This window comes from Anas platyrhynchos, chromosome 19 (assembly GCF_047663525.1).
Source record: "Anas platyrhynchos isolate ZD024472 breed Pekin duck chromosome 19, IASCAAS_PekinDuck_T2T, whole genome shotgun sequence".
Lineage (NCBI taxonomy): Eukaryota > Metazoa > Chordata > Aves > Anseriformes > Anatidae > Anas > Anas platyrhynchos.
The window spans coordinates 8,778,568-8,789,409 of NC_092605.1; the positions used below are offsets into that span (position 1 = coordinate 8,778,568).

At 56.6% G+C, this 10,842-nt stretch overlaps 1 protein-coding gene across 2 annotated transcripts; it reads left to right on the forward strand.

Annotated features, from left to right (window-relative positions):
* Positions 1-237: 237 nt before the first annotated feature.
* Positions 238-8,925, forward strand: TRIM47 (tripartite motif containing 47). 2 transcript variants are annotated; one of them, XM_027471293.3, is made up of 6 exons: positions 238-1,114; positions 2,552-2,647; positions 2,738-2,968; positions 3,484-3,679; positions 4,325-4,396; positions 5,331-6,093. In XM_027471293.3, the coding sequence occupies exons 1-6, from the start codon at positions 293-295 to the stop codon at positions 5,954-5,956; spliced, it is 2,043 nt and encodes a 680-aa protein (XP_027327094.1). In that variant the 5' UTR covers positions 238-292; the 3' UTR covers positions 5,957-6,093. The 2 variants fall into 2 exon arrangements, with proteins under 2 accessions (XP_027327094.1, XP_027327093.1); XM_027471292.3 differs by having other exon boundaries at positions 239-1,114; positions 4,322-4,396; positions 5,331-8,925.
* The last annotated feature ends 1,917 nt before the right edge of the window (positions 8,926-10,842 follow it).

Genomic DNA, 10,842 nt, shown 5'->3' on the forward strand with positions numbered 1-10,842 from the left:
CACCCCATCCCCACCACCTCCCTCCCAGCTCCTCAGCGTCCCCAAGGACCAGGACCCCTGCTGCCCTTTCCCATCCCCGGACACGGACTCGGGGACGCGGCCACTGCCCGAGGGGGGCTCCCGGTGCCCCCCTCCCGGCCCCGGGGTGCGCAGCAGCGCCCGGAGGAGCGGAGAGCGGCGGGGGCCGGGGCTCCCCGACGGCGGGGCAGGAGGCGGAGCGGGCGGGCGGAGCTCGGTTCCCTCCCTCCCTCCCGCCCCACAGCCGGCGTTGGGGCCGCGGGGGCGAGCAGGGATGGAGGCCACCGGCGGGAGCAGCCGGGCGGTCCCCTCCGCCGCCACCTCGGCGGCGTTGAGGCTAGCGCTGGCCGTGCCGGGTTTGCCCGACGGTCCTTTCGGTTGCCCCATCTGCTTGGATATCCTGAAGGATCCGGTGACGGTGCCGTGCGGGCACAATTTCTGCCAGGGTTGCTTGGGGAAGCTCCGGGGGAGGACGGGCCCCCCCGACGGCGGGGCGGCGGCGGGCGGGGCGGCGGCTGCTCGCTGCCCGCTGTGCCAGGAGCCCTTCCCGGCGGCTCTGCGGCTCCGCAAGAACCGAGCCCTGTGCGAGGTCCTCCCGCTGCTGGGGGCTGCCGGACCCGCGTCCCCCCCCGTCGAGGCGAGCCCAAAGCCGAGCCCACCCGGTGCCGGCTCCCCGCCTCTCACCGCCCCCAACCCGCCGATGGCGCCAGGAGCCGAGGAGGAGCAGCAGCCGGAGAGGGGAGAGGAGAAAGAGGAGAAGAAAGAGGAAGAGGAGGATGAGGAGGAAGGGGAGGAGGGGGTTTTGTGCGACGTGTGCCCCGAGGGGGCTCGGGCGGCGGCGGCTCGTTCGTGCCTGGTGTGCCTGGCGTCCTTCTGCGGGGCGCACCTGGAGCCCCACCGGCGGTCCCCGGCTTTCCGAGCCCACCGCCTGGTCGCTCCCCTCCGGAGGCTGGAGGAAGGGCTGTGCCCCCGCCACCTGCAGCCCTTCGACGGCTTCTGCCGAGCCGAGCAAACCTGCGTGTGCCCCCGCTGCCGCGCCCACGAGCACCGAGCCCACGACGTGGTGCCCCTCGAGCGGGAGCGGGAGCTGAAGGAGGTGCGTGGGGGGATGTTGGGGGTTATGGGGGGATGTAACGGGGTGAGGGTGGGCGCTGGGTGCACGGCGAGGGGTGGGTGGTGGTGCTGTGGGTGCGGTGGGGGTGGAATCGCAGCGGGGTGCCATGCATGGGGTGGGCCTTGAACCCTGTTCCCACCTCGTCCCGGTGTGGGGTGCCCCGTGGGATGTGGGGTGGGCAGAGCGATCCCGTTGTCCCTTTGGGTTTGGGGATGGGGGACACGGGCACGTGGGATCTCCCCAGCCCCGCCGCCCCGATGGGGTGCCCGCCCTCTCCGTCTCGTTCCCACAGCTCCATCAAGGAGGTTTTTCCCCGCGCGCTGGCTCCCTGCCCGGCCTCAGCTCCCGCTCCATGAGCCCTTTGTGCTGCGCCTTTTGGCAGCGGGGTTTTTTTCCGTCACTCCCATTCCCAGATGTGGCTGAGTCACCTCCCAGATTCGCACCCACAAACACCCCCGGGGCTCCCAGCGTGAGGCCTGGGCACAGGGCGATGGGGCTGGCGGCGTGGTGGCATCAGGGACCTCGGGGGGTTTGCTCATCCCAGGTGTGAACTTGGGACGCAGACACTCAGTGGCAGCCCCGAGCCAGCTCCTGCTCCTTCGTGGGCTCTTGGGGCTGTGGGGAAACCCTTCTGATTAGTCATAGGGGCCTTAAAATAGAAAGCACGCGTGATCCCAGCTCCTTGGAGCTACTGGACCAAGACGGGCGCTGCTCAGCGTCGCTTCCGTCACCGCTGTCTGCGGGGTGGGAATGGGGGACAGGGAGGGCATCTGCCCCGGCTCTCCAGGCGTGAACGCTGCAGGGACCAAGCTCTGGGGGAGAACAGACCCAGCAAAGGGTGCGATGCTCTGCTGGCACCCAAGGGACCTGTCCCCGTGATGGGTAACGGGCTGGTGCTAACAATAGCCCGCCAGGAAACGCCGTGTTCGGACGGTGCTTCCTTTGCAGCAAAACAGCACCCCGTGCTCCCGAGCTGTTTTGCTTTCCCTTTATAAGAAATTTCCAGGGGCCACGGTGCTCCGTGGCTGCCTCTTGGTTTCTGCACCCGTCCCAAGTGGCTTTTTCCAGCCTTGGCCATGCAGCTTATTGGTGCTCGCTGCAATCACTGCCTGGGAACGAGCGCAATTTTGCTTTTGAATCCCTGGTTTGTTGTTTCAAGCTGAGATGGCAGCAGGGAGCGTGGAGGTGGGCACTGCGCTTTGCAGCCCGGTTGCCAGTTTTGCTAGAAGTAATCAAGTGAGAAGAGAGACTTGCAGGTCAGATCGGTTTAGAAGGTTCCAGAGGGAGGAAATGGGGAAAATAAGCTGTGATCTCCTTGCACCCTTCACCTGATGCCCAAAAGCGAAGTCGTGTGGGCAGGGTTTATTGCTGGGCTCTGAGCAGGGCGCAGAGCTCAGCGCTCACCCTTTGTGCCCGCAGGCCCAGCAAGCCAAATTCCTCAGCAATGTGGAGAACGAGCTGGAGGAGCTGGCCGTCACCATCACGCAGACCAAGAAGATGGTGGAGCTCATTAAGGTGACCACGATGGCCCCGCTCCGTTAGCAGGGGACCGGGGGGCTCCCCTCCCGCTCCCCGTGACACCGACCCCTCTCTCCCCGTGCTCAGGGTGTCGCCACGAAGGAGAAGGAGCGGGTGGAGAAGCTCTTTGCAGAAGCCTCTGAGGTCCTGGCCACCTTCCAGAAGGAGGTGGCTGGCTTCATCGAGGACGGGGAGCGCTCCATGCTGGGGGAGGCCGAGCTCGACCTCCGCTGGAAGGAGGAGAGGCGAGCCAAGCTGGCCCAGTGCAAGCAAAACCTGCAGAACGTCCCCAGCAAGGACACCATCTACTTCCTCCAGGTGCCTGGGTGGGGATGGCGGTGAGGGGAAGGAGCTGGAGACGCTGTCTGTTGGTTTTGGTTTCGTTTCACGCGGAGCTGGGTGCTGGCAGCCCGGAGGTGGGAGGCTGCAGGGTCTCCTCCCTGTTTGCAGCATCCTGCCAAAGCTTTTTCCTCCACCACCTCCCTCCCTCTCCAGGCCTCAGGAGAAGCCGCTGCGTTGGCCAGGCTCAGTACCCAGGTGTGGGGTCGCAGAGGCAGAGGTTGGGGTGCCCCACTGCCCCGTCCTGCACCCACCCTGGCCAGGAGAGACCTTTTGGGGAGGAGACGGGCACGGTTGGAGCCCGGCTTTGAAAGGGAGCAAAGAGAAGGCTCCAGGAACACGTGGCCAGGCTCTCCTCCCTTCTGCAAGCCTGATTTCGGGCCAAGTCCTGCGAGCTGCCAGTTCCCAAATCCTCTGGGGCAGGGTGGGGTTGCGGAACAAGAGGCAACTTCGGCGCGTTTATAACCTCCTGAAATTCTGTCTTTTTGGCTCAGGAGTTTCAAGCCTTAAAAATAGCCATGGAAGACAACCTCTCCCCGGCTCCGAGCTTCCAGAACGAGCTCAACTTCACCAAGTGCACCCAGGCCGTGTGCGCCGTCAAGGACATGCTGGCGGCGGTCTGCAAAAAGCAGTGGGACCGCTTGCAGGGGAAAGGCGTCGACGGGCTGAATTTCCAGGAGATGGAGGAAGGTTTGTGCCCACCCGGCCCCTCTGCCCACAGGTGCTGTGCAGGGCACCCAAACGTGTGCCTTCCCCCCGTGGCCGGGAGATGCCCGCGGGCTCGGGGGCTCCTGGAAGCGCTGGCCCCTCTCTCAGGCCCGGTTGCACAATCGCTGCCTGTGCTAACGCCTCCTCCTTGAGGTTTGATGAATTTTTCCACGGAGACCGGAGACTTGAGAGGCAACAAACAGCCTGGGAGTTAGGCAGGGCCCTGCGGGAGGGGGCGAGGGGCCAAAGAGGCCTCCCGTGAAAGGGGACCGTTTCTTCTGGGACAGGAGATCCCCTCATCGGGTGGGCTGTGGTCTCCCAGGGCTGCCGGGGGTGGGAAACCACGGTGGCTGGAGGTTTGGGACTCTCCCTGGCTGCGTTCCCATCTGGGCTAAGCTCCCTCCTGTCCCTCGTTTTCCTGTGGGAATCGCAGCCGGTTCCTCGCCCCCCTGCCTGTCCCCCTGGGGTGGCAAAAGTGGCCTCTGTCCTTTCCTGGGTCTGATCCCGCAGGGAGAGCTGGAGGCACGGCCACAGCTCGGGGTGACGCTTCAGTAACACCCTTGGCGGTGGCAGCAGCACTTTTCCTGGTGGCAAACCCTCCCATCCCTTTTATTTTCTTCGCAGCAGTGACCGAGTCACGGTTTCCAGACAAGCCGAACAATCCCGCCTGCCTGGAGAGCCGGGATTACTTCCTGAAATGTAAGCGGCGCCTTTTGCTTTGACACTTGTTGCCATGGCCCCGGCCCCTCTCCCCTCGCTCCTCTCCCTGCTGGCTCCATCCCACTCGCCCGGCAGGCGCTGGCCCTGCGGCCATGCACCAGAGGAAATATTGCTCAGCTAACGGGGAAGTCTCCTCGCTTTCCTGATGACTGCCCTAATCCGTTTAGGTGATTTTTTTTTCCCCTGGCGGTTCTGCCAGAGCAGCTGCCAGGGGGGCTGTAGGCGTGTAATTTTGGCTGCCTTCCAGCCCTGGGTGAATTGGATCCTCGGTTAAATTAGATCAGGTTTTGTGCCTCTGCCTCGTTGGCCGCAGGGCAGCGGTGGGCACGGAGGGGTGATTTGGGGCTGTGCAGGGAGTTGTGGTGAGGCAGGGAAGGTTTGGTGGAAGGAGCACGTGGGAGAGGCGTGTGAATTGAGGAAGCCCCAGGGCTGCTCTGCTGGGGCGCTGGGTGAGGGGGTCACGGCGGGGCGAGGAAGAGGAAGGTCTGGAAGAGGGCAGGAGATCGGAGAGCCTCGCGGGGGGCAGATGAGGAAGGGAGGCAAAGCTCTCCTGTGCTCTCCGTGGTTGCCCGAAGCCTGCTGTCATGTGGGATGTTCCGATCACCAGTCTGTCAGGTGGATTCTTGGATGTCTGATAACATGGTTGGGCTCGTTTTGCAGCCTGTCTGCTCCCTCCTCTGCCCAGCAAGCTGTATTCACCCTGGGTACGGGAATGCCACGGTTTTGAGCCTTTTATCCTCATCAGCTGAAATCAGCCATGGGATTTAAAAGCAAGAGGACAGGGTGATGGCTTAAGGATGCTGCAGAAAATGAGCTGCTTGGGGTCGGAAAGGAGCAGGGGAATATCAGAGCAGGGAGGGCTGGGGGGATTTCCTCCCTCGTCATCCTCGTGTCTTCTTCCTGCCCTGCACAGTTGCCTTCATCATTGACCTGGACAGCGACACGGCGGACAAATTCATCCAGCTCTTTGGCACCAAAGGAGCCAAGAGGGTGCTTAGCCCCATCCTTTACCCAGAGAGCCCGGTCCGCTTCATCAACTGCGAGCAAGTGCTGGGCATGAACCTCATGAACCGGGGCAACTACTACTGGGAGGTGGAGATCATTGACGGCTGGGTGAGCATCGGTGTCGTCACCGAGGACTTCAACCCCCGCGAAGCCTTCAACCGCTGCCGCCTGGGGCGCAACGAGAGGTCCTGCTGCCTGCAGTGGAATGGACAGAACTACGTGGCCTGGTTTGGTGGCTGTGAGTCTGTCATCCAGCAGCCGTTTTTCCACACGATCGGGGTCTTCCTGGAGTATTCGGAGAAGACTCTGACCTTCTACGGAGTCAAGGACTCCAAGATGACGTGCCTGCAGCAGCTCAAGGTCTCCCCTGTGGGGAAGACTCAGGTAAACCCCTTCCAGAACAAGATCAACTACCACTTCTCCTCTCTGTTCTCGTTAAAGCTGAAGCCGGCCTTCTTCCTGGAGAGCGTCGATGCCCACCTGCAGATCGGGCCGCTGAAGAAGGATTGCGTTTCGGTGCTCAAGCGCCGGTAACTTCCCCAAGGAACGGGAAGGCCCAGGAGGGCCTCTCCTGCAGCAGGCCACCGCCATCGCTTCCCTCTGTGTGTGTCTGGGGTTGTGGTGGTCCTCTCTCGCCGCAGCACCTTGCTCAGAAGTGCCACTACGTCGTAGAATTGAGCCACCTCGGTCGGGAAACACCTTCAAGATCTCCAAGTGGAACCGTCGGCCTGAGTCCCACCACCAGGCCGTGTCGGGGTGCCGGGCTGCCTGCTCCCTCTCCTCCCCACTTGCTCATGCCACCCGGCGACTCGTGTGGGTCCCTGCTTTGTGCCTTGTGTGTCGCCGCCGCTTTTCCTAGCGTGGGCTCAGCACTGCCCGCACGCTGCTTCCTGAAGTGCCTTTGCAGCAGCAAGCCCGGTGTGGACGGGATGAAGCCCAAAGCCTCTCCCCGCGGGGCTTGACACCCATCAGTGCCACAAATGGGAAGCGCAGATCTCTGCCTTCCCCCGGCTTTGGGATGCTGTGGAAAAGCCGCGGTCCCGTGTGTGCTGGAGCGCCCGGGCTGTTCCCCACCACGGCCAAACATCCCGGCTGGGAAAGGAGAGGAATGCCAGCACAGGTCCTACCTTGAGAAACAAAGGGAGCAGCCCAGATCAGTTTTGAGGATGTGCTTTCAGTAAACGCATTCTTGGGGAACTGCTTTCAGAAGCCTTACAGTCAAATTTCCCCTCCCTTTTTTGAGGACCCTGCTATTTTAGGGGAGTTTAACGCTGTTGAACTCCCGATTCTCCAAGTACCCTGGGCACACTTGAGCTGTAAATGTACCCCGTAGCTTAGAGAGCTTTTCAAGTCACAAAGAGGTGCTGTGAGTATTCCCAGGGGCAGTGTGTCTTAGGGAGAGCTGTGAGGGAGTGCATCAATAAAAGGTAAAGTTAGTTATTAAGTGGCGCTTTAAACTCTGGGAATAAGTAACAATTAAAAAAAGCTACTCTCAAGACAGTGTCCCTTCTGGGAAAGGTGGAAACTTCAGGCTGAGAGGCAAAATGCCCATTCGTGTGTCCTAAAGGAGCTTTTCCAGCTCTGCCCTGAAGACGTTACAGAGGCGGCACAGTGCGGCTCCTGTCTCAGCCCGCCCTGCCTTCCTCCAAGTTTATTTTTTCTGGGATTAGTTGGCTACCTACCTCCTGAAGCTTGCTTTACAGAATCGTAATGCTGTGTAATACATACCTACAGAGAAAATATACTGGGCCGGATTCTTTGCTGGCGTGAATGAGTCAGTGATGACACACCAACAGTCAACAGGGATGGAAAATGTCCCACTTAGCTAAATATACAATAAATATATATATATGTGTTCCCCAAAGGATAAGCTGGAAATGATAGTGGTATAGTCAAAGGGAGACAGGGAAAAAAAAGTGAACACGGGGGGAAAAAAAAGGCAGCCACAAAGCCAAGAGGTTTAAAAGTTCTAGCCACGTTTACCTAACCAGTGAGGCTTGAAGAGCTCCTTTACCCATGCTGCTGGCATGGGCAGAGGTCCCAGCAAACAGCCACTGCTGTCAGCTCTCAAATTTCTGGGCTGAGGGCTCTGAATGCAGCCTCCCCATCCCCAGGGCAGGGCTGGAGCACTGGTGCGCAGAGGGAACCGCTGGGATGTGCCCGAAACTGCTCCTTCTCCGCTCCTCCTGAAAAGCTGCAGGCGGTGGGAAGTGGGGTGTAGGGCTTCCCATGAATGAAGGGAATTTCCCCGATTTCCCCTTCTCAGGATGAAATCGTCACGGCCAGCGGGAATGCGGTCCCCATGGGAATTCAGTCCCCATGTCCTGAGCTCCTACCTCGAAAACGCTTTGTTGTGCTCGCGCCAGTTTCCCTCCTGCAAAACAGCCTTTGCGCGAGATGTCAGCGGTGACACAGCGCAGGCATCGGTGCTGTTTTGTTAGCAGCGGCGAGCATTTAGTGTCAGAAATGCCTTGCCAGATAAGAAGGCTGGAGACGTGCGGCAGCCTGTGCTTGGTGATGTGCTGGGAGGAAGAGGAAGGTAACCTTGATCGGTGCTGCACGCCTGCGGGAAGAGATCTCGCATATGGGCTGATGTCTTGGCTCAGGCTGGGCCCCAAATGTCATTTATTCAGGCAAAACTCCCACCGTTTGCAGCAAGGAATTTTGCCAGAGTAAATACAGTGGATCTGGGCCTTTGCCCCATTTCGTTTGGCCGTGGGCGGATTGATGGCTCCCTGGGGGAACGGCGCGCTTGAGCCGCGATCCCTCCCTTCCCCACGTTGCCCAACGCAAAGACGTGAGCCTCTGCTCCTTGAGGGTTTGAGATGGCTTGCAGGGATCCAACACTTTTCCCTTTCCATCCCTGCAGCCACAGGAGGACTCGTCAGGAGCCTGGGCTCTGCTTCTGCTGGTGCCACTGCTGTCTGCGGCGGGGGCGAGTAGCTTAATTCTTGTCTGCCTCCATCGCTGGGGTGCTGACGTGCAGCTTTCCAGAGGGTTTGGAGAGCTCCTGTAGATGCAGTGTGTTTGGAAAGTGTTATCAAACCCTCTCCTTCCTGCTGCTGTTTTTTTTATCCTGGTTGGAAGTGCTATAAATCCTGATGGCTTAGGGCATAAAGCAAATTCTGACCGATTTAAGATGGGGGCTATCCCTCCAGGGTGTTGGACCAGAGTTTGCTTTGTGTTGCCAATAATTTGGGGTGTAAACTGGAATGATTAGGAAATGTGCACTATACCAGCCTTGGATTTCTGATTTTTTTTTGCTGTAAATGAAAGGATAAACACAGCATGTGGTGAGTTTAGATAGATAGCATTTTGCAATTTAAACAGCCTTTCCATGCTCCCTTGAGTTATTTTTGCTGTCACAGAGTGTTCCTCTTTTTAATTAGGATTTTTAAATATGCAGTTACTGTAGAGTCTTTTACAGTGTGTGAAGAAACTGTAACAGAATAATATAATGTTGGTGGAGACTATGATTTGCCATTAAATGTTACACAAACATAGCTCTGGGTTGTCTCTCCTTTAAATACCAAACCACTGAAGTTGTCCTATTATCCCCTGTTTATATTTTCCGTGTCCTGTACATCTGGCATCAAATCGCAGAGATTTTATTTTCCAAGAGTGTCTGAGGGGTTTGTGCCAAATACACATTTTTATTGCTGGAGTACAAAAGGAGCGGAAGAATCCTGGAATCCAACAGCAATATTGTCAGTTCTGGGCAGTTCAAAACAATGGATGTCTCAATTCCCTCCTTGCCTCTTTTATACCCCTGTCCTCGACTTCGAAATAACAATGTTGAAAGGAACAGGTTAGGCGTTTTTTCCTTAGTGTTTTCATCTGGGTATAAATTTCCAAGGTTTTCCATGTAACAACGAGGTTCAGAGCTTCCCATGCATGCCAGCACTTTTTTTTTTAAATGAAGGCTGAGTTTCTTAATAGCAAATGTCAGCTGGAGCTATGAGAAGAACATCACTGGGCAAGTATTAGTTCATGAGAGGTGGCAGTGCTTCAGCTGGGAGCTGTGGTGGAAGCTGCGTGAATGTCTGCTACTGACTTTAATAGGAGAGGAATCGAGGCTGTTTGTTATAACCATTTCTTAAAAGGGAAACTTACAACTTATTGAAAAAGCGGATATGAAAAGCACAAACTTGTGCTTTTCTTGCCAGGAACTGTGCAGATTGTGTCACAGCATTTATTCTAATCTGACTTCCATTGTGTGGTGTTTCTCGTTTTTCCCCTACCCCAGCTGATTCCCAGGCACTCAGAAAGAGCTGGAGGGGGCTGGGCTGTAAGCACTGCAGGGAAAAGCTCAAATCCATGTAAAAAGATAAAATTTTGGATAATGTATGTTCTTAAAGTATATTTGTGCATTATAATATGAGGAGCCCTTTTAATGAAATTATGCAATCATATTTTTATTATTATTATTTTTTAAGAGCTAACTCCTGCTTGCTCAGCTGGAGCAGCAGATTACACCCAGCCTAAAGCTATGCTAACACCACGGATATTTTCCTGTACCCAGATTTCCTCCAGGCAGGCAGGGTCCTGTCTTGTAGGGTGACTGTTCAGTCCTTCCAGAGTAATCCGTGCAAATATAAAGGGGTAATTTTAGGAACCCAAAGCATGGTTTGGATCCAATATTGGACAAAAGTCTGTTTGCAGGTGTATGAAATCAAGCGTGAATTAAAAGAATGATGGAAACCAAGCAAGCATATTTGCTATTAAAGGGACTAAGCCTCACTTTAGGAACAGTACCGCTAGATTTGTGCAATTTTTATTCTGAATACCTGAATTCTGCCCTAACCACCCAGTGAAAGCCCAATTTTGTCTCCGTTTCTTTTACTTATGGGCTTTTCCCTGGGAGAGGCTTCCGAAAAGCATTAAAATCGCTTGAGGTTGCATGGTTTTTGTACAAAAAAAAAAAAAAAAAAAACTTGCGTGCAAAACTGGATAGGCTGCTAGGAAAAGCATTTCAGCCACTAGTGGGCTGGCCCGGAAACATCTTCCAAAAAAAAAGACACGCAAACCACAAGAAAATACAAGCGGATTTGAAAGCTGTCAGGGTGCTGGGCAAACTCCCCTTGCTTGCCTTGTGAGCGGCGTGGCATGGACTAAAATAGGAAGCTGGGAAAACTGCTGCCAAATGAGGCAGGCTCCAAATAACTTAAATAATTTTATTATATATGGTCAGAGGGCCATGTAATCAGATGATTAATGGGTTTGTAAACATGTTTAGGAGGTCTCCTGAAAAGGAGACCAGCTCTTTGGATTGTCCCTCCTGTTATGTCTAGAAAACAGAAAATTGAATACAATCTCGGCAGCTGACTGTGGCTCAGTAAATTAACGCTGGCTGCTAATTGCGGAGGGCTGCCCGTCTCCTCAGGGAGGGTGAGGCTGTGGCGGGTGGGCCCCAGGGGGAT

What these genes read in the sequence shown, in the direction of transcription:
- TRIM47 (XM_027471292.3), top strand. Translation starts at nt 293, where the DNA reads ATGGAGGCCACCGGCGGGAGCAGCCGGGCGGTCCCCTCCGCCGCCACC. An exon ending in GGGAGCGGGAGCTGAAGGAG is followed by an intron (nt 1,115 to 2,551) that starts GTGCGTGGGGGG and finishes TTGTGCCCGCAG; the next exon opens with GCCCAGCAAGCCAAATTCCT. An exon ending in TTTCCAGGAGATGGAGGAAG is followed by an intron (nt 3,680 to 4,321) that starts GTTTGTGCCCAC and finishes TTTTCTTCGCAG; the next exon opens with CAGTGACCGAGTCACGGTTT.